This window comes from Strix aluco, chromosome 2 (genome assembly GCF_031877795.1).
Source record: "Strix aluco isolate bStrAlu1 chromosome 2, bStrAlu1.hap1, whole genome shotgun sequence".
In the NCBI taxonomy this organism is placed as follows: Eukaryota; Metazoa; Chordata; class Aves; order Strigiformes; family Strigidae; genus Strix; species Strix aluco.
In genome coordinates this window covers 63,221,310-63,247,577 of record NC_133932.1, presented here as the reverse complement: position 1 = coordinate 63,247,577, position 26,268 = coordinate 63,221,310, and the positions used below count along the sequence as shown (strand labels likewise).

At 42.1% G+C, this 26,268-nt stretch overlaps 1 protein-coding gene across 3 annotated transcripts; it reads left to right on the top strand.

Annotated features, from left to right (window-relative positions):
* Positions 1–3,585: 3,585 nt before the first annotated feature.
* Positions 3,586–24,722, top strand: NIPA1 (NIPA magnesium transporter 1). 3 transcript variants are annotated; one of them, XM_074815001.1, is made up of 5 exons: positions 3,586–3,737; positions 12,707–12,754; positions 16,650–16,740; positions 18,044–18,204; positions 19,467–24,722. In XM_074815001.1, coding segments are annotated over exons 2-5 (765 nt in total). In that variant the 5' UTR covers positions 3,586–3,737; positions 12,707–12,753; the 3' UTR covers positions 19,979–24,722. The 3 variants fall into 3 exon arrangements, with proteins under 3 accessions (XP_074671102.1, XP_074671100.1, XP_074671101.1); XM_074814999.1 differs by lacking the exon at positions 3,586–3,737 and adding an exon at positions 9,317–9,569; XM_074815000.1 differs by lacking the exon at positions 3,586–3,737 and adding an exon at positions 14,240–14,413 and having other exon boundaries at positions 12,711–12,754.
* The last annotated feature ends 1,546 nt before the right edge of the window (positions 24,723–26,268 follow it).

Sequence of the window (26,268 nt, the reverse complement as noted above, 5' to 3'; positions counted from 1 at the left end):
ATGCATTCATTTCACAGTTCAGATGAGCAAGTGTTTTCATGTATTTGCTTTAAGCACTACTGCAAATAGCAGGCTGATTTACTCGACAGAAAAAAAACCTTCCATCCACTTTGTCTGAGCATCTCAGCATGGTGGTCATTTCCTCAAGCTCCTGCATGGCTGTAGCCTACCTTCTAGCAGCAAGGCAAGCCATGGCTTTGATTCTGCTACTACTGTTTTTCTCATTATTTTGATCATTTGATAAGAGTTTGTGTTTTACGATACAGGTGCCCAGGCTCCAAAGGGGAGAGCACTTTTCCATCCCGCTATATTGTCAGCAACCACTTGGCACCCTCTCATCTCAAAGGCAGAAGGAAGAAGGGGCTAATGCTTGATGGCCCACCATGACTTGTGCAGGATACCTTATAGGCACAGTGCTCCTTAGCCATTCCCACAGCAGAAAGAATGGGCATGCGTATAGGAACTTGCAGAAAGAGACAGCCTCTACCCAAAATGTGTCTTCCTCCTAAGCCAGGCAGTAGTCCTGGGTGCACTGCAGTATTAGTGAAGTATACTTCTGGTTCCAGAGCTAAGATCTCTGTCTTTCTACTTGATATTGCAGCTGGCATATTTCCTTCTCCCTACACATCTGACTAATGCCCATCTCAAAATCCAGCTGGCTTTTTGCTTTTTGAGGAGAGGGAACTCTGAATTTTCAACAGTGATTGAGAGCCTTCCCTGCTCTAACCTGGCAGGTGTTGCTGCACCTATCATTGTCCCTGAGCTCAGAGTGGGGCAGAAGAAGTTAAAAGGAAAAAAAAAAAAAAAAAAGAACAAAACAAACAGACAACACAATGATTTATTTAAGGGCCAGAAGAGGGAAATCTCCCAAATATCAATTTTGGGGGTTGGCAAAACTGAAGTCAGCCAAACAGAGTCCAAAAGAAACATTAAGGTTGAGAATTATTCTGTTTCAGCTACTGGCTAAATAACAAAGAGGAAGGAACTTCAGGCCTTGTCGCTGTTCTATTGCTGAAGTAGCAATTATCTTATCTGCCTTTCAGAGTGCTATTATGCAGTCAGCCTCATTCGAAGGGAAGATGTCCTGAGACAAAAGATTTTAAAATACTCTTTTGTTTGCAGGTTCCTTTTAAAAAGTGTTGTTTTGTTCTGTTTCTTTTTTTAAGTCACATTTATTTGACAAAGGAACCTCATCATTTCACTGAGTTTAAGATTAGATCATTAGACCCGAGACACTATTATTTGTTATAATCATCCATGACTCTCAACCACAAGATCGCATTTCAGCAGTGCTTATCATTAAAATCATAATGAAAATACTCTTAATCATTAAAACTAGAGATAGTACGATGTACATTAAAGACCACTTTATCTCTCTGCAGTCTGTACAAAGGAAGACTTGCCCTGAAGATTGACGCTACCTACAATATTTGCTGGACATCTCATATAGCCAGAAAAGGTTTTTAGTCACTTCAAAGTTAGTGACAGCTAAGCACAGGGATTCCCGTTCTCAGATCTCATTCTGACAGTGTAGCAACCCTAATACCTTTTGTGCGCAAGTCAGTTGTTGTCAGGGTACCAGTAATGACAATCTTCATATATCCACACATAACGCTGTGCCAACTAGCAGTAGAACTGTAAGAGAGACTGACCGCTTCAGAGTAAGTATTTGAGGACAAGCACTATCAAAGAAATGTTTAAGACCAATGTATGCCAAAGAGACCCCAAATGCATAAGTAGAATAGCTGAAATGAGAAGCAGCTCAGTAATTCAGTCTAATAATTGTCCTGCATCACCGGTACCTCATCTGCTAGGGACCAGAAACATGACTTCCAATTTCACCTAAATTAGTTAGCTTTGCATGAACTTAGACCAAATTCAGCCCAAGTCTTTTAGTCATCTTTAAAACCCACTTTGTGTTATGATCCATGATATACAACAGGGCATTAATATTGACATATCACATAACAGGCACCTTAACTACTATGAAAAATTACTTTTCAGCATAGACATTGCCAGGATTTAGAGAAAATGAATGAATTTCCCTAGAAGGTGACAATGCCTTTCTGACATTGCCTAAGATCTTAATGTTACACTTAATATAAATATAGCCTTGTCTTACTAAAAGGTGCAGATCAGCATGTGTGGTGATTGTGGGATAACACTGGACATCTGCCAAACACAGTGAGACCAACCCTATGCCATTAGGTTTCCTTCCAGCTTAGATAAGTAACTACCACAGCTGCCTTCCATTACAACTCTCAAATCAGCTCTGTTTTAAATATTAAACTCAGTTTTAAATATTAAATACTAAAGTAGCTAGCTCTGCAGCTGCTCTGATTTGGAGCAGAGGAACTTCATGGAAAGCCTCCTTCTACCATGCATTGTCTGGTAGACTCTGCCTAGAAACAGTTTGCATCAGCCCATCACCATTTCTCCTGCTAGGACCCCGTTTAAGCCCATTAGCTGGGAACCCCAGCTTCTCTGTACTGTTCTCCCAGAGCAGACAGGCTGCTTCTTTGTGCCCTCAGGGGCAATGGTGAATGAAGTCAGAGATGTAGCTTTGCTGCTGAGAAGGCACATATTTAGCAGATAAAACATATTACTGTGATGGTGGCATATTGTAAACGCCTAGAATTGAATAACAGGGTCCCAGGAGCTCAATGGCTTACGATTTGTAAATGCATGAAAGTGAAGCCTCGGGAGGAAAGTAGTTAAATATGGGCCATTCTTATGATGAAATTGGTACCCTACTGTTTAGTCTGATGACAAAAAAATCCAGTTCAGATACATTGCAATGCACTACCAGCCTTCCAACAACATTGCCTTGAAAGTCCATTCAAAAGCACCCATGTAAAAATAAACTTTACAATAAAACTCAGGCTTTGGAGTACAGGATGCACTCAACCTTACAAAGATTGATCTCTGAGCAGGCAGCTGGCTGCTATATTCTCTGAGGTGTGTGATAGAAAAGATGATTTTCTGAGGAACAATGTAGTAGAAAAGCCATACATATATTGTTGGAACTACCCAGCAAATCTTATGAGAGAGTTTACTTGATTAGTAGGAGTTCCTCCAAAGTTCTTCACTTGAGAGAATGTGAATTCTCCAAGTCTCCAAGGTATACCCTAAAACTGGTGTCCACTCATTGAACTCATCAGCTGATCAGCTTAACGGGAAGAGACTACCACCATAGGTGATTCAATGATTACTACACACTAGTTTGGTATGCAGCTTATGAACTGATTTAGATCACCACATCAAAGCTTATAATAACATACCAACAACATCTGTAAGTCTGAAACATGGTCCAGAACTCCCTTTAGCTCACGCAGAAGATTAATGTGGCTAATTAACAGCCAAGGTATGGGAAAGACATGCAAATTCTTCACATGCAAGATTGTGATAGAGCCTGCTTTTTTTTTTAGATGATTGTGATGACCATGCCTTCATTGGAAGACTTGTTCTAAAGGTTCATGCTAAAATACTACTGTGTGCTGGCTTTCACCACCCTTTCAGTATATGAAGACAAAGAGCTGGATATACATATGCTATATTCATTACATTAAGATGATGTACTCAGTAGCTGGAAATCAGCACAGAAGAGTATGCCCTGGTCAGAGTTTGCAGCTAATGTAGGTGGACTATACCATCTGCTGCAAGCTTAACTGGAAAATCTGTGTTTTTCCGGTGTCCCTAGTCACTGGGGGTCTAGAAGTGATTTCTAAACAGCAAATGTGAGTAGACACAATGTTAATTAATGTGGGTTCTCTGCAGCGTGATCATGAACATACATCAGAACTAGCTGTCTAGCTTCTGCCTGCTGCACAAAGCACAGATTCTCTCTGAAGAGATCTGTTTTCCTCCCAGGAGAGCTGAAATGGTATGATCTGTCTGCAGTATACCTGCCATGCTTTCTGTGTCAATAATCTAACATCAGTCTTGCACCATCTCTTCAGGAAGGATGCTGAAGTTCTCCAAAACTCCAGAATTATATGTGGCCACTGTCATTTAGCAAAGAATTTGTTTTCCATGGACAAAAGTGACAGCAAGCTTCTGTTACTCATTCAGACCAGACTTTAAGAAACTGCACATTGATAACAAGCTCCATGGCATGAACCTTGGACCCTTTAACAAAGGAAACCTAAGCTGCCCTCACTTTTCCACTCAGGACTGTGCTGATTTGTAGACTGTTGTTCTGCCCTGGAAAAGAGCTGGTGTACCCCAAGGGCTGCCTTTCTTCTTGTAACTTATAGGACAGAGAGACCACAGAAACTTGTGTGACAACCCATTTTGCAGATAGGATATAAGGCAGAATATTGTTGCAGTTTCAGACATTCAGACATTAGGGCTGAGCTTGACTTTCTTTAATTCCAGCTCCAGAGGATGTTTTCAGGAGTCTCGTGGCCACTGTTTACAGTGCAGTAGAGCTCAGCACTACAATTTCATTTCACAAAGGCCACTACGGACTTTAAAAGCCCAAATCTGGGCCCAAAGACTCTACACTCTCTTCTCTGGTTCAGTTCAACAAAGTCCTTATTAATGGAGTAGAGAGGAAAAAAGCTGACAAGACCCATCAGTGCAGTGCGGTACCTTTCAGCAGGTTTCCATTCATTCTCCCATCCACAGGTATGGATGCCCATAGCAAATCAAGTGCTAGATTACAACCAAGACTTAAGTCACTTCCTTGCCAAAGCAGGACCCACTTATACCAGTGATGGCCCACTTATACCAAAGCTACTTTTATACTCCAGGCAACAGCCCAAGACTCCTTAGAAAGGATTTTTAGATCATCTTCAGGCCTAGGATCAGTGGACCATTACACAAGTTTTCATATAACTGCCCTTACAATGGTCTCTGATTCTCAAGAGCTGGAAAAAATAGCAACGATTGCCACTGTCTTCTTGCTGTTTTCTTTGCAGTCTCAGTTCTTACTGCTTCAATTGCTGGCAAAGTGGATCTCTATAGTGCTTCTGCCAAGGAGAATTACTGCTGTTGCTTCAGGGTCTGATACAGCTGTTGGTAAACTTCCACCCTGCTCTCCCAGCTATTCTGTAAGGAGCTTCAGATTATCTTCTGGGCACAGATAGTGTTCTCATTCTATGTCAGATACAGAATGATCAGGTTTCCCTCTAACCTAGATAAAATACTCCAACTAGCTTTAATTAAAAAGAAAAAAAATATTTTACATACATAAAACAAACTTAACAGAGGAATCCAAGCCATTACAGACAAAACAATACACTCCTTTAGATCAGGCAGAAGCATTTTTCTTCCCCTTCAGATCAGGGAAGAACCCATCTTAACCAGAAAAGGTCCATCACCCTGCAACAAAATGGTGGAACCTCTACCAACTTTGCTCACTCACTTCCAAGAGACTTACCTCAATCGCTCATCCCCTCCTCTGGGTAGGAGCTCTACATAAGTCTATTAAATACTGCTCCTACCTTTTGACTAGTTCTGAACACCCATACTCTACCAGAGCAGAGTTAGCTACTTTGATAAAGCAACCTGTACACTTTTTATACCAGCTCTCACATAGTGCTTGAATTAAGCAATAAGTGGCCAACTAGTACTATGAGTGCTTACATCGGAGCTGGATAAGACTGGAGAGAAGCAGAGTTTGTTGGAGGAAATGCCACATAAATCTGAGGTTCCTCCTATGCAATTTCTGTGTTCATGAGACATCAGACCGCTGTGACATCAGCAATACTGCAGTATTGCACTGTGCAATCCAAACTAACCCAAAGCATGTTGTTTTCTAATACCACAAACATGTGACACAACTTTGGCAGGAGGAATGATGCTATCACAATAAAACTCAGTCTCAGAAGACTAGATGGACCTTAGGAGTTTATATACTGTATGTAATGGTTTAAGAAAGGTCATCTAATTTCCATTCAAGTAATTATAACAGCTGTTATCTTTGAGATACCTTTATGTTTTGGTCCAAAATGTTTGTAAATGAGATAGTGCAGATTTTCTTGCATCAAGTGATCTTATAAGACATTAGAGAAGTCAGGCTCTGTTTTTCAAGATATTTGCAAATGTAATATTTATCAGAGCTGTGCTTATTATTTTAGTCCATGACTAATCCTTAAGAACACCACAACTATTATAGAGCAAATGTAATAGTAACTAACTGAATAAGGCAGATTAAGTGTACTTAGAATTACCTATCCAAATACATAATTTAGAAAGGCATATGTAAATTTTACAGTTAGGAGATTAAAATGACATGGCTAGAGAGAAATAAACTGTTTTCTTGGGATCTCTGGTACCTGTTTTCATCTTGGTTCAACCACACCAGACAGAGATCTTGAGTATAAAAACTGGCCAGGTTTGAGCTTTGTTTAGAAACTTGCCTGATAATTAGATGCAAAGGCTGTTAAATGCGTATCATTTTTCCACTGTGCAAGCATAAATTATTTCCTGTAATAAATTTTACTGTACGTGTTACTAGGCTGTATATAGATCAGAAATGGATATTTATAATTAGCCTGTATTTGTCTTCACCTCTATCTTTGCTTCCAAGGGTTGCTATGGATAACTGTTCCTCCACCTCCTGTGTTCTCATTTTGCAGGTCCTGTGAGCCTCACAAGGATGAAATCCTCTCTCCCATAGCATTCAATATTTATACAATGACCTGATGAAGCAATCTAGGTGAAAATATTGGCAATCCTGCAATAAGTATTACATCTTCTTGCTGTTAAACCTTAACAAAAGTATATTGCAGCCTTTCTGCACCCTCCTAGGACAGCTGCCTCAAGCAGTGTAGGCAAACTGAGAAATATGCTAACAAGAGAAACATTTTCAGGAGTTTGCCTCTTCTCTAAACTCGTATTTCCTGGGAATGCTAAAATTTATGCTAGGAAGAATGCCCAATAGTTACAAATGACAAAAATGTCCACTTCCATTTACACTGAGCCAAGATACTATATCCCATTTCCTTCGATGGATATTACCACAGTAATCCATTTATGAATTGATTTATTTCAACACATACCTGGGAATGGTAAGAACTGCAATGAAATACATGATATGAAATATTTCTGCCTAGCAAAGAAGATTGTTTTCAGCTCAGCACTTCATGCTTTGAGAGACTACATTCTCTGAATCACAGAATCACAGAATCTTCTCGGTTGGAAAAGACCTTGAAGATCATCCAGTCCAACCATTAACCTCACACTGACAGTTCCCAACTACACCATATCCCTCAGCGCTAAGTCGACCCGACTCTTAAACACCTCCAGGGATGGGGACTCCACCACCTCCCTGGGCAGCCCATTCCAACACCTAACAACCCGTTCTGTAAATAAATGCTTCCTAATATCTAGTCTAAACCTTCCCTGGCGCAACTTGAGGCCATTCCCTCTTGTCCTATCACTTATTACTTGGTTAAAGAGACTCATCCCCAGCTCTCTGCAACCTCCTTTCAGGTAGTTGTAGAGGGCGATGAGGTCTCCCCTCAGCCTCCTCTTCTCCAGACTAAACAACCCCAGTTCCCTCAGCCGCTCCTCGTACAACATGTGCTCCAGACCCTTCACCAGCTTCGTTGCCCTTCTCCGGACACGCTCGAGTCATTCAGTGTCCTTTTTGTAGTGAGGGGCCCAAAACTGAACACAGTAATCGAGGTGCGGCCTCACCAGTGCCGAGTACAGGGGTAAGATCACTTCCCTGTCCCTGCTGGCCACGCTATTTCTGGTACAAGCCAGGATACCATTGGCCTTCTTGGCCACCTGGGCACACTGCTGGCTCATGTTCAGCCGGCTGTCAATCAACACCCCCAGGTCCCTCTCTGACTGGCAGCTCTCCAGCCACTCCTCCCCAAGCCTGTAGCGCTGCTGGGGGTTGTTGTGGCCCAAGTGCAGCACCCGGCATTTGGCCTTATTGAAACTCCTACAGTTGGCCTTAGTCCATCGCTCCAGCCTGTCCAGGTCTCTCTGCAGAGCCTCCCTACCCTCGAGCAGATCAACACTCCCACCCAACTTGGTGTCATCTGCAAACTTACTGAGCATGCACTTGATCCCCTCGTCTAGATCATCAATAAAGATGTTAAACAGGAGTGGCCCCAAAACCGAGCCCTGGGGGACACCACTCGTGACTGGCCGCCAACCGGATTTAAAAGAGAGCCCTGTGATGGCCCAGGGGTATTGCTACTAGAGGAACCTCCAGCCCTTCTCCATGATGGTGGGATGACTTATGTTCTGCCCTCCCAGAACATGGAAGTTGCTGAAGGATAGCTGAGAGAGGCTGGGAGACTCATGATTTTGAGCAGCTGAACTTGCCCTATGCCATTAGAAGAGAGCGAACTTTTTCCTGAAAATAAACATAGATTCTGGGATTTACTGCTGGACAAAACCAGGGTGATTATGGATCCCACAGTTTTCAGGCAATGTGCATGACCCCTGGCAGCGGCTGAACTTTTCCAGTCTGTAGCCACACACTCCCTTGCTGATTCTCCAGCTCTGCCCAGCACATCGACCCAGCTGGTGGAGGGGTGGATCGAGCCACAGCTCTGGGCCACGGGTGGGGGCTACAGTGGTGGCCTTGAGCCCCTGCCTGGCCTTTGCTTGCTCCTACCCTGCCACCACAGTGCACCGTGCTCTCGGCCAGACCGGGGAGCTGACACAAATTTTAAAAACCCCAAGGGAAAGCGAGAGCGCTGCAAAGCAGCGCTGCTCCCACACCAGAAACCCTGGCTCCCTCTCTGCTCCTGCAGACCGCGTCCCTCTGCACATCTCGCATCCCTCTGTTCTCCTGCGCCCCTTTGTCCTGCTGCATCCTCCTGTCCTCCTGCACCCCCCTGCACATCCTCCTGCATCCCCCAGTGCTCCCGCATCCCCCCGCACATCTTCCCGCACTCCTTTGTCCTGCTGCATCCCTCTGTCCTCCCGCATCCCCCTCCACGTCCTCCCGCGCTCCCCTGCCCACGAGCGGTCGCAGCTCCCTCCCGCGGGGACCGCAGCTTCTGCTACGTATTTCCCCACGCCGAGGAACCCCCCACCCCCGCCCCGCAACGCTGCAAGCCGCCAGCAGCGGCACCGGGGCCGGCGCGGCACCTCTCCGCCCGGTGCCGCCTCGCCCCCCGCGGTGCCAGCGCGGAGAAGGGCGGCACAAAGCCGTGACGTCAGAGCGGCGGTCGGCGGGGTGGGGGAGAAATGCCACGGGTATGACGTCATCGTGCTGCCGTCCCCGCGCGGGCCGAGCGCCAGCAGCGCTGCTGCCGCCGGTGCCCGCCCGGAGCCGCCCCCGACGGGGCGGGGCGGGGCGCGCAGCGCGGCGCAGCGCGGCGCAGGGCAGCGCGGCGCAGGGCGGGTCCCGGCGCAGAGCCGCGGACGGGTGCGCTGGGCCCGGGCAGCCGCCGTGGCAGTAGCAGCGGCAGCAGCGGCAGCTCTCGGCGGGGCGATGCGGATGGCGGTCGGTGCGGCAGCGGGCGAGGGGCCAGCGCAGAGCCCCGGCCCCGCCGCCGTGTCGCTGGGCTTGAGCGTGGCTGTGGTCTCCAGCCTGGTGAACGGCTCCACCTTCGTCCTGCAGAAGAAGGGGATCGTGCGGGCCCGCGGGCGAGGTAGGGGCCCGCCGTTGCGGTGGTGGCGGCGGGCGGGACCGCACCCCCCACCCCATCCCCCTCCGTCCCCGGGGCTTTCCCAGCCTCTTTCCCCGCTCCGCACCATCGCCTTACCCCGGTAACCTCGCAGGTCTCCGGAGCATCGCCCCCGGCACCGTGCGGGACCGGTCCCGACCCCCCCTCGCCCCGGCAGCAGCCCGGCCTCCTCCGGGGCCGCTCCCTCCCTTCGGCCCCGCGCAGCCCCCGCGGAAGGGCCGCGGCTGTGGGGGGCTGCCGCGGGGCCCAGCCCGTCCCGCGGGGCCCAGCCCCGGCGGGCGCGGAGGTCAGGCACCTCCGGCTCGTGGCGGACCCTGTGCCTGGGGGAGTGGCGGTGTCGCCTGGAGCGGGGGACACCTTCCCGGCGGGGAGGCCGGGGGGCTCGCCCTTAGTTTGTCGCCTTAAGCGTGTTTGACATCAGAGGTCGCTGCCTGGAGCGCGGCGTAAGGGCTGTGATGAAGGACTCTGAGCTCGTGTGCGTGTGGACATAGGTTTCTCTTGCGGCATTTTCACGTGCTCGTGGGACTTTCCTACCCGTTTCTTTGGCTCAGATAGTGTCTTGCCATGAACAGCAGCAGCACGACCTGTCACTTGTTTGTTCCAGCTCTTCGGCGGACATACGCGTCCAGTTCCATCAGTCGCGTGGTGGTTTCCTCTTGCGGGGAAGTCAGGCACGCCAGTAACATGAAATAATTTTTCTTTTATTTTTCACTTTGAAATCCCATACCTCGTTGTTTTCTGAGATAGCACAGTCCCTGAATATGTTTATCTAGACAGTTTAGCCAAAACAAAGCCATAAATTCACAGAGTATGAGGATCTTCTGTATTTTATTCTGAAATTGGAGCTCCTCAAAGCATGCAGCCTCTGAATAGCATTTGCTAGTTGCATCTTGCTGCTTTGAATATAGGAAAATGCAATATATTTATTTGTTCTTCGTATCATGCTTTTATGTGAGGGGGAAGTTGTAAACAGAGGTTGCATGAGGCCTTTTATTTGTATTTCTGTGGTCAATAGCCACTTGTTTTGTAGGTGATGGTGTCTGTGTGTGTATGAGGATGTTCTGGGAACTCTCTTATGAAAAATCCTTTTTAGGGACCAGGACATGCTGAGTATTTCCTCTGTATATATGTGTGTATGTAAATATACGTATACACATGCACGTATTTGAGATGGTTAGGGCTGGAGCAGCAGTGCCATTTCCAGTGCCTGCTGCATCGAGCGTGTTCAGGGTAGATGCAGGGGAGCACAGCAAGCTTGCAATGATGTTACTACCAGTTGGCAGCCTGATCTAACAAGTTTAGTTTGCCTTTTTCTGCAATGACCTTACAGTTAAGGAACTCAGACAAACTACTGTTTTGCAAGCATAGTGTCCCTTTCCCTCCAAGGTGGCTGTAATCCATTTTTATTGTCCACAGAGAGATCATGTTTGTGTCATAAATACAAATCTTTTTTTCTGTAAGGGAAATGATGAGAAAACATGGGAGAAAGGACTGACTTGCCATCCCAAGGCAGTTGGAGGAAGTTTCCATTTTGCAGCATAGTTGGGTCTAATTACTCTTGAAGAGTTTTCAGTGGAGCACTGGGTTCAGTGGGTGATGGGTGTGTGCCTGCCTTCTCAGCCCTGGCAGCTAGCTGTAAAACATCCCATTTTGAAGGTATTACTGATGTTTATTTGTGTGTCTTGCTGAGCGATTTGTAGTATTTCTTACTGCCGTGCTCAGTGTGGAGACATCCAGGCAAATACCCTAAGTTTCTCTCGATTTAATGTTGTGAAGCAGGGTGGTTCTGCCTTGAATCTAGCAGTTGGAACTGTGAGCCCGAGATCATCAGTGTCAGATGATGTCTTTTTTCCATTGGCTTCAGTAGGTGGTGTATAATTAACAAGGAAGCGCTTTCAATTCTTTTCTGTCTTCTCTATTGAATCAATAATACAGTATCAATGCTATTAGTAATCCTTGCTTAGTTAGAAACAGCAGCGGGTAACAAATATTTTGCAAAGTTATCTTACTTGAGTCAATATTTTCTATAATTTGTGCCCCCAACAGTGTTTTTATTTTATATGCAATAACAAAAGTCTAAAAAATTGTTACACCCACTCTAAAGCTGGCCATTTTCATTAGTCATTTTCCATCTCATTTCAATTATATAGCGTGATTTCCAAGTGCTTAGTATTTTATATATCTCTGGAGTTATAGATTACTGTGTTTCTCTTTCATTTGGGATTTCAGAATTGGTACAATATTGCCTATTGCTTCAGCAGCTCTTGAGAGAGCATCTTCCCATATAAATGCAGAGCTGAATTGCTAGAAAGAGCAGAACGTAAGAGTGTAACGTGATGCCAAAGTCACTTGGTGGAAGCCATGCTTTAGTTTAGTAAGCGGTCATTAGCCTTGATGTTCTGCAGAAGCACAATTTACAAAATGTGGTGCACAGGCTTCCCTGGCACATGCCAAGGCAAGAGCCTGTAATCTGACAGTGAAAATAATAATCCCTGAGTTTGGGAGGCACTAAGGGACAATCCAGAGTTTTTAATCCCTCTCTTTGAATCGGGACAGTACATCAGGAATTGAGAGGCTTCAGTCGTAGCGCTTTCCAAAACTCAAATGCTGGAGGATTGGTCCACACTACAGTACTGCCAAAACTGCGTGCCAAAACAATTTCTCTGCTGCAGTGTCTCTGATACAATTTCATTGAGTCATATTATCAAACAAATTGATCCAAATCATGTTTGTTTCCATAGGTTTCCCATTCTAGTAATGGTTCTAATCTAATGGTATGTTTAATGTCACACTCAGAAGCATTTGCTGATGTTTTGGATGCTTTTCTATGTAATACCACATTAGCATAGGTACTTCAAACTGGAAATCAGAACTTCTGACTTAGACCGTCTTAAGGTATCGCATTAACTTGGACACTTAGGCCAAATCTGAGGACCCTCTCTCTTTTTTTTTTTTTTTTTTTTTCTCCCACTCATTGCCTTGAAGAACAGGGTTAAGGTGAACATCCTTAATAGTTGAGACTGTTGAAATTTTGCTGTTCGTAGTTCCAATATTGCAATGTCGTATTTTTCTAATACGTCTTCCTATACTTCCTCTTTCAGGTACTTCGTACTTAACAGATATAGTATGGTGGTCTGGCACTATTGCAAGTAAGTATCTTAAAATGTTTGATTATTATTGAAAGGACAAGTTGCACTTAGGTGGTGAAGTGAGACATCAGGAAATCTGGGTTCTCATCTTGAATCTCACGCTCACTTGTCACAAAATTCCCATCCCTCAGAAATATCCCACCTTTAGTAAACTCTCACTCTGGCTACTGTGTCTGACGATGTTTGAGAAGGCAAAGAGCTGGGACAAACCTGAATCAGACATCTTTCCACATTGCCAAACCATTTGGTAGTTGCAGCCCTTGGCAGCCATGCACTGCTCTGATTCTGGGTTCCTGCATGGTTTGGGTCTCTGGATTGTGCTGGTCTGCTCAGTTTTTAATAAAAGTCAAAGCTGAATAAGAAATTGTTGCTCTGCACAAAAGGGCTTATTGAGCACATGTTATTTTTTAGATCAGAAAGCACTTAGCCAGCCTCAATTAAAAAAAAACCTCCTTTTTGATTTCTAGTTTGACAGATACAGTTTCAGTTTTGCTTTTAATCTACAAGATTAATGTGAAGCCTTGTGTGGTGCTGATATGAGATCAGTGTAATTTTATTCTTAGTGTCTCTTTAAACCCTGCTCACACCAAGTTCACTCTCTGATGTGAATCTAGAGCATGGGGAGCAGCTAGCTTTCTCGTCTTGCAGTTCAGCCCTAGTTGTACCCCCAAGCTTAAAATTATACCCCACTTCTAGACTCTAACCCAGCCTTTTGTGAATTATTTGGAAATGATCTGATGCTGTTTCTGAGAAGTATGTGAGTCCAGTTGTGCCCCTTGTTTCATGGCAGCAAGGTAAGTCTCTGTTTTTGTCGTCTTCAAGCTATGCAAAAGGAACAGAAACTGATAAATTCCTTGAAGAGCTAAGTTCACAGCAAGTGTAGAAGCCAACATTGCTTCAGAGGAAACTCCTCAGCTAATTTAGCTTGAGTTTAAGTAGTTCTTTGTCAGCTTCCTCCTTTGCCAGGAGGATTTATTGCTACTGCCTAAGTAGCGATAAATCTGTGCATTAATCACTGTTGTTCATCGCTCATGGAGTTCCCATCTTGAATCTTCAAGCAGGAGGAGTTAAAATAAGAGAGGTTTTATTACAGGAGTTTATCTTGGTGAATCAGAGAAAATGATTTCATGCTTAAAAGAGCTGACTGAATTGAATGAAGGCAAAACAGCTGAAGGGAATGGTATCAGTTGGCTTTTGTCCAGTAGCCAGGTGCAGGTATTTCAAAACAAAGTCCCAGTAAGTTTACAAAGGAACCAAGGGAAGAATTACTTAAGGATATTACAGATTCAGAATTGCAACAGAGTCGCAAACAGCAATAGCAAGAGCCAGGTAGGCACCTATGGGGTGCAGAGAAAGGCGATGTTTGGGAAATTAGCAGTATCCCCAGTTATCTCACATAATTTTTTCAAGCAGGGAATTTGGAGTTTGGATGACTAATAAAACCCACATAAACTCTATCAACTTGTTTTCACAATATTTGTTCAGATGGTGAACAAGCATTTCTGTGTTGACATGCTGACTGAGCGTAACACTGCCTAACCATTTTGGGGCCTTGGGATCCACTGGATTACTGAAGACTTCAAAGGAAAGGCTACAGATTCTTCTAAGGGACTTTTTTCTTACACTGTAGTCAAAAGAGTGATTGCAGCATGTGTACAGGTATTTCAATGAGCATTAAACTAATTAATTGGCTAATTAATTAGTTTCAGTGCAGGTTTTGATAGCAGTATGGATGCGGCTGGTTTTTTATAGTGGATACCTCTATGTTAGTGTTCTATTGCAGATGCAGAATACATTTGTGAAGCAAATCTGTTTGTCTCCACGAATTGAGCTTTATTTCACATTGTGGAGTGGTGTTGGAGCTCCTGAACTGGACTTTAAGATGAAAGTAGGCTGGAAGATGCACTCCAGGAACATGGCTAACGCACACCAGCTGCAAATAGATTTTCAGTCCGTGGGAGCAGCCTGAAGTTAGTCTGAAATAAAACCCCTGACATGCGTAGAGCAGACATCTTTTGCTGTATGGATCTATTCCTGGTCTCCTTGCTAATGTAGGCATGTCAGTGTATATCAAGTTTTGTGTTCCAATAACTTCAGGGATATTGGTACTCCTTTAGCAAGCTTGGTGTGCCTTCAAGAACTGAAGCCATGTCTTGACTTACAGCATTGATGTATCAGGAGAGGACTTCTATCCAGAGACAACTGGATAGGTTGACAGGAAAGGTCTTCAACATCAGGTGGATGGTAACAATTACTGAGATCCTTTTTCTAATTGGGCTTAATTAGTCCTGGTCTCTCATTTGTGGTGGTAGGAGACTGTTACTATTACTCCATGGTGATACTGGAAACCTCTGGTAAGTTCAGTTGTCTTACAATATGTGCAGTTTGACTGAAGCTTCAAAGACCTAATTTATGGATCGCTGTTGTTGCCATCTGTTAGGGTTCTTCCAACAGAACGTTAAGGCATCTGACCATCAAAATAAGCAACCTTTTGTCAGAGTCACTTGGAAATGTATGTCATCTGCAGAAACAGAGCATGCCAGCTGTGCCCCATCCTCCGTGCAAGTGCCTTCGGATGCCTTGAAGATAATGCCAGGGTTGCCACATACGTCTGCTGAAAACCAAGCCTGAGGCAGATAGCTGAGTTAGTCTGTTCCCAGGGGCAGTGAGACCATCACTGACTCTTGTGCTCTAGAAATGCTGCTCATTAACTTCTCTGGCTCACTTCTTCATGTAGAGAAAGCCCCAGTGAATTGAATTAGTGTAATTTTGCCACACTTTGCAGTTTTGTAGGTTTGTTTGTCGTCTTCGCGTTTCCTGTAGGTTACACAGGTCTTCAGCTCTACTGGTAATGTGAGCTAATTTGGTAAATTAATTAATGTTTGCACAGTGCTTTGCAGGTGTAAAGAACAGGATAATGGTAACGATATTTGATAGTTGAGGGCAATGCCAGCCTGAGCATAAAGACAGCTTGGATTCTTGAAATGTTTTTAAATGCTGATAATGGCTCTTAACATCAACTGGAAATTTGAGCTGTATTTAGTTTGTGTTCAATCTCAACTTTCTTGCCAGTTACCACAGACCTTGTAACTGCAAGCATCATGTTGACCTATTACAAACTTGCCAGCAGTTGCAAAACCATCCAGCTTTTATTTTTTAACTGAAAACTTGAATGCATGACCTGTTTATCACAGATGTGATGTGCAATAGTGTGATACATCTTGGAATTTGCTTTTATTGGCAGAAAGGAAAAAAATAAGATTGTGAGGCTGTTACTGTGACTTGCCAGGGATCTGTTCTTTTTGAAGTGGTCAGGAATTACTTTTGATGTTATATAGTGTTGTGAAAAATCTGATGTGGTCTGCTATGTATTGAAGAGCCCTTATGCATGTGCTTCGTATTTTATTAGTAGATTCCTTTCCTCAGTAGTGTCCTTATTTCCCCGCACCTCCCCCCCCCGCCAAAGGTAACATGGCTGTTAGGAACTATAACCAAGTGCGTTCGTGTTACATGTATGCACGTTCTAAAAATGAAATAATGGGTTATATATACTTTTAGCCCTCCTCATAAATATTTGAGTGTAATATTGAGATATTTGAGTATAATCCATAAGTGTATCTAATTCATAATCTTATTTATATTCAACTAAGAGAACTTGCAATTGAGATTATTTACTGTGCCCTCTTGGATCTTCTTGTGTGGCAAATATAAATCCTATGTTAAAAAATAATTTTAAAATATAGAAAAATTACAGCCATTTTGTTTAAGTGCAAAATTAACAGAACTAAGCAAATACGTAACATCTGTTTTCCAGTTAGGTCAGTCTTTCCCAAACAGTATTGGGTAAGTTTTCTTGACTTTTTTTACAAAGGCTTATTTCTGATTCTCTTGGCAGTGGCTCTGGGTCAAATAGGGAATTTCTTGGCCTACACTGCAGTCCCAACTGTGCTAGTGACGCCCTTGGGAGCTCTTGGCGTTCCATTTGGGTAAGAGTTTGCTTTTCTTGTTCTTATCTGAATGTTGTTACTACTTAATAAAATGTCAGATAGACTCAGTGATCACTGAAGGTCCACTGAGAAGGTGTCAGGCTCTACTAAGTTGTCACCTCTGAAGATGTCTGTTAATCGTGTCTTATAATGTCACCTGTTCCTGTTTTCCCCAGGAAAGTGGCAGGGGGAGGGGTGAGGAGGGGTGGAAGGCAATGGTGATGAAAGGGTTCCTGAGTACCTTCTGCTTTAACTATCACTATGATCTGGAACAGATAAACATTTTTTTTTTCCCCTTCACTCTGGTTATTCTGGACTCTTCTGTTTATTCTCTTATTCACAGTTCCCTTACTATGTAGATCTTTCCTTTTATCTCACATTCTTTCTCTCCCCTGCTATCCACAGCCCACATGTGTTTATTGATGCTGATTTTCATTTAATTGGATTTGACCCCTTTCTTGAAGCAAGGGACTCTCTTGCATATGCATGACCCCAGCTTCTTCAATGTTATGCTCATGGTGGGGGAGGAACAAAAAAGGCAGTGAGTGTTCCTAAAAGGAGTTTAATATGCAGCTAAATGTTTTGTGAATAGCTAAGCTACAGTTGTGAAACTACCGCAGTGAAAAAGTACAGTTCTTTACAAACAAAGCTGTGCATTGCCTCGAGATTTTTCTGTTGCCTACTGCTGGCTGCTGCATTGTGTATCTGACAGCACTGGTCATCTACTTCAGAGTGTAGATTGCTTTGTATGGGCTTCACGGCTGTCTTTAGTTTTATACACTATGAAGCACACTGATGGTGCTCTACTTAACACCTATTATTTTATCCTAGGTCACATAATTTTTTGTATTTTGGTCAGCTACATGTCTGAGCTGAGCCCTTTGATCTTTCTAACCAAAGGTCACTTTTATCTTATGACTGTGTAGCACCTATAAAAATGGGGCTCTGAGATCTCACCAAATTGTTAATGAGTAGCTATCTGGCTTGGGTGCCAGATGCCTGGTGAGGGGGTGATCTGGTGTTGGTTTTTGGGGTGCTGGGGTTGGGTTTTTTGTTGGGTTTTTGGTGTAGGGTTTTTTTCCCCCCTGAGATGAGACATCAAGGTTTGAGTAAGACTGAGACTGGATGAATCTTTCCTAAGATAAGTCAGAAATGCATTTCTGAGAATCCACTGACATTTGCTCAAAGATCCACCAACTTTTGATACTATTCCTTTAAGAGGGAAATTCATGTGGCACATCACTCTTGGAGTATTATTAACAGAATGTAGTCAAACTTTTTATTTCCTTCCTCTTTGTGAAAGCTCCATTTTAGCTTCTTACTTACTGAAAGAAAAACTGAACATTCTTGGCAAGCTGGGATGTTTGCTGAGCTGCGCTGGGTCTGTTGTTCTCATCATCCATTCCCCGAAGTCCGAGAGTGTAACGACTCAGGCTGAGCTTGAAGAGAAACTTACAAATCCAGGTACTTTGCTCTTTTATTAACTCATAATGATTTTGTGAGACTGATCAAGAACATGCAGGATGAAGAGGCTTACCCCTTTTACCAGGTAGGAAAATTGACTTCTGAAGAAACCGTGATATGAGAGGCAAACCAGTACAGCTTTTGTGTAGGAAAACTATGCCTTGTTGTACTTGGAACTTGTCAGATTTATTGATACATGTGTACAGAAAGGAAAATATGGATACTTTTGAAAACATTCTTCTGCATGGCAAGCTCAGAACAATTGCCATTTGAACTTGTAATTTTCTAATATTACGAAAAAGTGTATCTTGCTAGTTAGAGATGAAAGGTATAATTCTAGGATCTCAATTTAAGCTGTTGTATACAAAACAAAAAATACCGATTGTCTTTAATTCTGCATTTTTTTTTTATTAAAAGTTTATACTAGACACCAGGTGTGTTCCAAGCAGATTTCTTTGCACAATAAATAGTAGAAATAGGCTGCTGTGACATATGCTGAAATGCCTGTTCTTTCTCACAGAGAATCTGAAGCCCCACCAGCTGCTGGGGGACACGTACTAGTGCTAATATGGGCCAGACCCACTTTTATTTTTCTTGAATAAGAGCTAAACTGCCAGCTGTTGTTATTTCCTTTGATTGCTTTAGATGAGAGAAACTCAAACCTAGTAACATCAGCTATCCAAAAAATTTGCAAAGAAAGAAAAGAAAACAAATACCCTGGTCTAAATTTACCATTTCAATCTGACCAAAATGAATTGGAAATATATTTATTTAAAACTGTAAAGCAGGAATTGTTTTTCACCAGTCTAATCTGTGTACTGATGCTATAATGTAAATGATATGGCCTCCCAGGTCTTCCAACTCTCCCTACTCACCTTAATGGGATCTAGCTTTATGTTTAAGCTCTTTGCTATATCCACACACCATGCTTTATTGAACTGGTTATGAATGAGGTGTTATCACTGCTGTCTGTCACAGGGGCCTTTAAGGAGTATCGTTCTGATGAAAGAAACAATAAAAAAAAAAAAGCCATCTTAAATCCAGTTCACTTGTGCAAGTGTGTATTTTACTACATGATGATTTGTTTTACCCAAAGAACATGACAACATCAGTTGCAAATGCCCATAACATCTGGATTGTATCTATATTCAATAGCAAATCTTAATTGTGGTGTATACCTGAAGTTCACTGGTATGACATGAATGTTTAGAAGACCAAGAGTTTTCACCTTGCTATTATCTTGTTTTCTTTTTGTTTTCCAGTTTTTGTGGGTTATCTCTGCATAGTGCTGCTAATGCTTCTCCTGCTTATCTTCTGGATAGCTCCAGCTCATGGACCTACTAATATCATGGTTTACATCAGTATTTGCTCTCTGTTGGGCAGTTTCACTGTTCCCAGCACAAAAGGCATTGGGCTGGCTGCTCAAGATATCTTTCACAATAACCCATCGAGTCAAAGGGCTCTGTACCTCTGTCTGGTACTTCTGGCAGTATTAGGATGTAGCATTATCATTCAGTTCAGATATATCAATAAGGCACTGGAATGTTTTGACTCCTCTGTGTTTGGTGCCATCTACTATGTTGTGTTTACCACCCTAGTCCTGCTGGCTTCAGCCATCCTTTTCAGGGAATGGAGTAATGTAGGAGTGGTAGATTTCTTGGGAATGGCTTGTGGATTCACCACAGTATCTATTGGAATTGTTCTTATACAAGTCTTCAAGGAATTCAACTTCAATATCGGAGATTTAAATAAACCTAACATGAAGACAGATTAAAATATTTTTTGAGGGGAAACTGGATGGCTCGGGGAAGGATGCAGAGCCTTTCATTTCTAGGTCACTGATTCAAATATGATTCAGGTTGGTAGTTACCCTCTGACAATTTGGTGGCCTATGTGAAATGAATTGGGGGCCTCCATCCAGTTTCAAAGGAACAATTGTCCATGTACCCCAGTCAACACAATAAATGACCTTAATTGGAACCACTGATTGAGTCAGCATAGAGACTGATGTATTTCCTTACTGTAAAAGGAATCCATCAGAAAAGATTTGGGGATATTCTGACAGACCTGTGTGTGAAAGCTTGTATTGTGGCTTCTGAGGTACCATTCCTGTGGGCAGAGAACATCAGTTTCTAATGCACTCAATCTGACACCTTTCATGAGTGATGTATACCTTAAAATATGGGGGGAAAAAAAGTGGAACAATTTGTTAATCTCAATATAGCAATGTGTTCACCGTCAAGGCTGTGAATTCTGAGACTAATGTTGGTTGAACCATGGACTGCAGATTTGTCCTTTTTAGTGACTGTCTCGGCAACTTGGTCTGCCATGCGGTGAAGACACTGGGGAGTTTTAAATTGAATTCTTTATACAGAGCACTGGACCCTTAAAGATCTTTCACTAATTACTTATCAGCTGATGGTAGTGTCCAGGTATGCATTTTTCTTTGTAACTTATGTGCATTAAGACATACCGCATTCATCTGAGAGTTTTTAATTGGGAGCAGACAGAAAGACTGTGAAGGATATGGAAATGATGCACAGACTCATTGCCTATATGGTGGCTTATTTGTAAGCAGCTCGGAACTATTTCAGTGCCTTTGTAATCCAAAAATACTGCATAAATGTGAATGTATTTGTTTCAGATGGCTTATACCAGTTTAATAATTCAATTTCACTGACTATAATATTGGACTGTATTCAAATTCTAAACATGTAAAGCATCCAGGAGCCACACATTTTTGGAAGCATTTACAAACCTGAACTGAAACCCTTAGATGCCTTGACAGCTTCTGAAAGACCCGTAGTCCTAATGGGAAGAGGTAATCTGTGGGAGGACTTGTTTAAAGCAGTCCAGCATACCTTTATTTTAGTTAAGTGACTAAATACAGGAAATCATTTTGTGAAGTAGCTAATAAGCAAGGATCACCAAAAAAAAGAAATTGAAGAGCATGAGATTTCTCATCACTCAAAAAAAAATGGTCTGATCTTCTTGTCAACATGAGAAAAGGAGATTAAGGACTGAAAAAGCATAGGCATTCAGAGAGCTGGGTTTCAGATAACTAACAGGGGTATACATTGAGATCCAGTAATTTACAGACCGGTGTGAACAGTTCAGCCATAATATTTTAACAAGTAGTAGATAGCTTAAGCTATGATTGGAATGGTTCTGAACTGTTCAGTTTAAATCATTTAGAGAATATTGATATGTCAAAGAAAAATTAATTTTCACGTTCTAGCTATATTTGGTATTTAAAACATCACGAGTCAAACTTGTAAGGAAAGCTTGAAAAGTAATGAATGTTGGTTTCCGTTTAAGTACAAAAATGGAAGGGTACAGTAGAACTCAACATCTCTAGTTCAGAACGTCTCTTGAAACGAACAAAAAACCCCAACATGATTACAAGACAGTATTTATCAAGAAATCATGAAAGTAGCTTTGTGACTGGCTGACAGGAATGTGGATGTTGATTAATGGGGAGTAATACTGTCCACTCTTGTGATGTTTTTTTGTTAACCTGAATTAATGTTACCTTAAAACTCAGCCTCCGTTTTAATTTGAAAGGGATGTTATAAGCCCTTCTGATGGCAGCAATAATTGCGAACAGTGAATCCTAAAGATGTGGTATTCTGAAGGGACTGTTCTGAGGGAGTAAGAGCCCCACTGTGTTATTTGGAAGCTTGTTTTATAACTCCAAACTGGGGGGAATGACTCTGAGTTAGCAGAGACGTATGTTGTTATAGGCCAGCATGGAAACTGGGTATCTTGGCGAAAGAGAAAAGTCCATCTTTACAGATTTTTCAAATATTGTGTATGGTTTCTATAAAGTTTGAGAACTGTAGATGAGGGGAATTGGACTATGAAAGCTGGTTAAAACTAACCTCTGTCCATTATTGATTGGAAGATGGTATCTTGGTTTTCAGCAGACAGTTATGTTTTTTCATATTACTTCCATTTTTTCTGATTGAAACTGGAATTGTACATAGATTGAGACCTGTAGTGACCTACTTTTTAAAACAATATTGACTGCTTTCTGAAGCAGTCAAGTTGTCTTTTCAAAATTCAAATTTGTAGTTCATGAGTTGGTGTTGGTTTTGTACTAGCCTTTAATCTCCAAAGACTTTATGAAAATCTTGAGTTCAGAATGGAAATGATTGTGGTCTCATCTTAGTCCTCCTTTGGCCATATTCGTTTGTTTTGTTTTGTTTCAAAGTTAATTCCTATTTATTTAGAAAGTGCCTATCCTAGTACGTTAGGTGCGTATGCAAATTGTTAGTAATTATTAGATCCAAAATAACTTGACTGCCCTGTCTAAACCTTGCCATTTTCTGCACCACACACACAAGTTTACTTGATAAGCACTCACTATGCAGAGTAAGAATAAAGTAGCAGCCATGTTCTGTGGTCCTCTGACCATCCTTACAGCTGATAAATGTCTGCATAGGTTTCTTCTCCCCAGCTGCTCCTCATCTGTGATGAGCTTTCTAGAAATGTCTAGTTAACCTTGTTCAAAACAGAGATGTCAAAAGCCAGCACATAAGGTGAAAGAAATTCTCGTGGCCTTGCACACATCATTTGCATCTGCAGCCTTTTACATCATGAATGCTAAATAATGGACACCTTTATTTTTGCTACTTTGTTCAGTATGTGGCAGTGTTCTTTTGAGTTCTGCTGTACCTGGATCTGGTTCAGTTCTAACTTTAGAAATGTATTAGCATTTTCTGTTGTCACTGTTGGTATGATTCTTCCCCTCTCCGTGCCACGCCCTCCTTGTTCTAGGTGTCCTACCTTTTTTAGTCCTGTTGTTTCTCTGATTTAAGAGGGGGCACTGTGGAAGCTGAATTTTAGCCGTTCCCTCTTTTTTTTTTTTCCCCACCCCTTTGACAAGTAAGCACTTTGAATAAGACAGATATCCAAGTTCCATCATCTCAGGGAGCAAATGTGCATAGTTGTCTCCTGAGCTTTGGTGTCCCTCACGGGTCTGCCCTTTTCATGTTCTCTTTGCATTATGTCTATTGATAGCTACAAGCCAGATGACTTCAGTTCTGATTCCAAAGTAGAAGTAAGTGGGAGAGGCTATACATACAAAAAAGTGGACTCATTACAGTGGTGGGATGTGTTTGAATTAAATTCAAATCTGTATGAAAGGCGTTTCACTCTGTATGTCTGGCTTCTATTATACTTGTTAAACATATTTACTTGGTACTCACTTGAAGATAGCTCTTTGATCATTATCCCTTCAGTGTATGGAGGATTTACATGCGTCAGTCACAATCTTTATTAGGTGTCAAACACAAAAATCCCTCAAATGTTCAGTAGGAGAATAGAAACCTTTTTGATACAACCAAAAAAAAAATTTGTTACACCTTAAATACTTATGTAAAAAAGAAAAATATCTAAACAAGTTATCTGCTGTATTGACTTTCCAGGACTCTCTATGTGTAAATAGAGCCTATTTATTAGTGAGCTGCAACTAACATTAATAAGAACCTGTCATATCACAGTTTGACAAGTGAGGCTTCCTAATAATAATCTTGGTTTACATTGAACATGTATTTTTCTGAAGTAACTAGCACTGAAAAATGAAAACACTGGATTAATTTGTTAAAACACTAGAAACTAAGGTTTAGCTTTCCTTTTTATGTAAAAAATTAGAGGGTTTGTATTTGAAGGAAGATTTGGGGTTAATAAATATGGGGCGCTTTAAATGGGCAGTTGTTTGCATGTTGTACCCCTCTCACTTTCTTGTTTCATAAATATAAAATATCAAGGGTTCTACAGATCTTCCTCAGTCATCTTGAGATGGTGTAACTGCTGAAGTTTTACTGTTAAATCAAATGTTATCAAATGTTTATCTATTACCTGTTACCTTTTCTTTACAGAGATTAGTCTTTGTAAAAACTCTTTGGTGCTACTGAATATGGGCTTAAGTGATGCAGAATTTTAGCGTGTACCGTGTTAGGCACCAATGATGTCAACAGTTGTTATTACTAGTGCCCAAGTGTTTCAGACAGCAGTGTTGAAATATTAGGGATTAAGAAATGTTTTTAAAAAGCTTCAAACTGTTGCTCTACAGAGTGGAAAATATTACACAAAAGGGTTATTTTTAAGTTAAATCTTTTTTCAACTGTGGAACTTTCTCTTGTTTGGGTTTTTTTGGTTTTTTTACTTGTTTGGGGTTTTTTCCTGGAATGTAAAAAATAGTTCTAATGGAATATGGGGAAAAGGTGGATGGCAACAAACATACAGTGTCAGGTTTGGTTGCTTCAATGCTATTGCAATATAGTTACTACAGATTACATAAAAATGGTTTATTTTATTAGCTTCCAAATAATGTATATATAGATTTGTTAATGGCTTACAAGTCAAGCTTACTCTCTTTGCTTTTTAAAAAATAGTTATAGGCATGTTGTATTTGCCTTGTGTAAATTATAAAAGGCTATTTATTAAGTTTTCTGATAACTAATCTATTTATTAACCTGTATTGTTTTAAAATAAATGATTTATTTCTAGCTCAATGCTTGTTTTGTGACTCTTCTTTATCACGGGGGGGGGGGGGGGGCAATCAGTTTCCCACACCTCTAGCTGCTGTACAGCCTAATCCCAATTCATAAGCCCAAACTATTTTCATTACACTTGCACAAAATAGCAGCCTTGCTTTTGGGTACAGATCAGTTACCACACAAAGGGCTCAGTTGTCATATAGTGGTGTCTACCAGCAAGCTGTAGTCTTAATGTCTTCATTGTAGTGAAGTTTGCTCACAGGTAAAATGAACACTTCTCTGGCAGAAATGTTTGTTGGGGCCCGAGTCACTTCAAACTGTGTTTTAAGGGTTATCACGTGCTCTGTTCATTCATTGCTGTACATTAGCTACTTGCTAGAGCTTTTATTTCAAGATCTACTACTCCACAGTTGAGTGTGCATCGAGTGGCAACAGCTGTAAGGAAGTCTGTGTCACCAGTCTAATTTACTGTCACAAGAGCTTCCTGCAGAAAGAATCACTTGGAAAATTACAGTGGCTGCCCATCCAATCCTTCATCGTAAATTCCTATCTCCTTGTATCAGGTACTGGCAAATACATGACTTACAGGCATGGGGAGGGTTTGGTTTTAAATGGTGGGATTTATGATTAAGAACTCTTTCAGTCTTTGTGCTTATATTTTAGGGAATGCATCAGTATTACTGCTGGTCAAAATTGAAAGTTATTTTTAAACAAGGAAATTAGCTCCTCTCCAATATAAAATATTGTATGCAGTGAAAAAGATTGGCATGGATTCTTTACTGGGTACGTTATTGCATTTTTATTTTTAAAGGTGTTGATGTTAATGCAACGTACAAAGATAGGCCAGAAAACTAGAGAGGTTTTCCCTTCTACATTCAGCTCGCTGATTTTAAGTAAATAGGATAAGGAAGTATGTATTTTGAGAAAACATTTTTAGCAGGAAAATTAAACTCTCTGTTCTCGTGCATCTCTGGAGTTAGGCCTCCAAGGCAGCATTGTAGAAAGGACAGTTATGCCATTTACACCACTGTTATTGTTGAATGTCTGGGACATAACCAGTCCTGAGCATATGTGTGTCCACAACACAGTTCATATGGGAAGTGTTGGAAGACCAGAATCTGATAGTGCCAAAAGGAAAAAAAAAAAAAAAATTCCCATTGGTTTTTCTGAGGTTTATTCTAAGAGCTTAAGTAGAGTCTCCTAGGTTCCGCGTATGTGACAGTGCAACTGTTGTATGAGTAGACTCACAGACATGGTTTCTTTGTTCTGCTCAGCTGTCTTTGTGAAATGTAGCAGGGATGTGGCCACCAGAGACCCTGTTACAGCTGCCTGGTTCCCTAACCAATTTTCTGCGAGGTATAGAGATCACTGGATTTACCACCCTGGTGGGATGCGTTAAAACCCTGCCAGCTGGCACCGTTCTGCTGGGGGACTGTGTATCAGAGAGCAGCTCTGGGAGCTGGCGTGTGCTGGCTTTCTTCGCAACCCCTGCACTGTGCGCACGCGGTTGGAAATTACTGCACAAGAGTCCGTCCGTTGGTATGCCACGCAAGCTAGACTA

What these genes read in the sequence shown, in the direction of transcription:
- NIPA1 (XM_074814999.1), top strand. Translation starts at nt 9,410, where the DNA reads ATGCGGATGGCGGTCGGTGCGGCAGCGGGCGAGGGGCCAGCGCAGAGC. An exon ending in GTGGTCTGGCACTATTGCAA is followed by an intron (nt 12,755 to 16,649) that starts GTAAGTATCTTA and finishes TTCTCTTGGCAG; the next exon opens with TGGCTCTGGGTCAAATAGGG. An exon ending in AGAGAAACTTACAAATCCAG is followed by an intron (nt 18,205 to 19,466) that starts GTACTTTGCTCT and finishes TTTGTTTTCCAG; the next exon opens with TTTTTGTGGGTTATCTCTGC.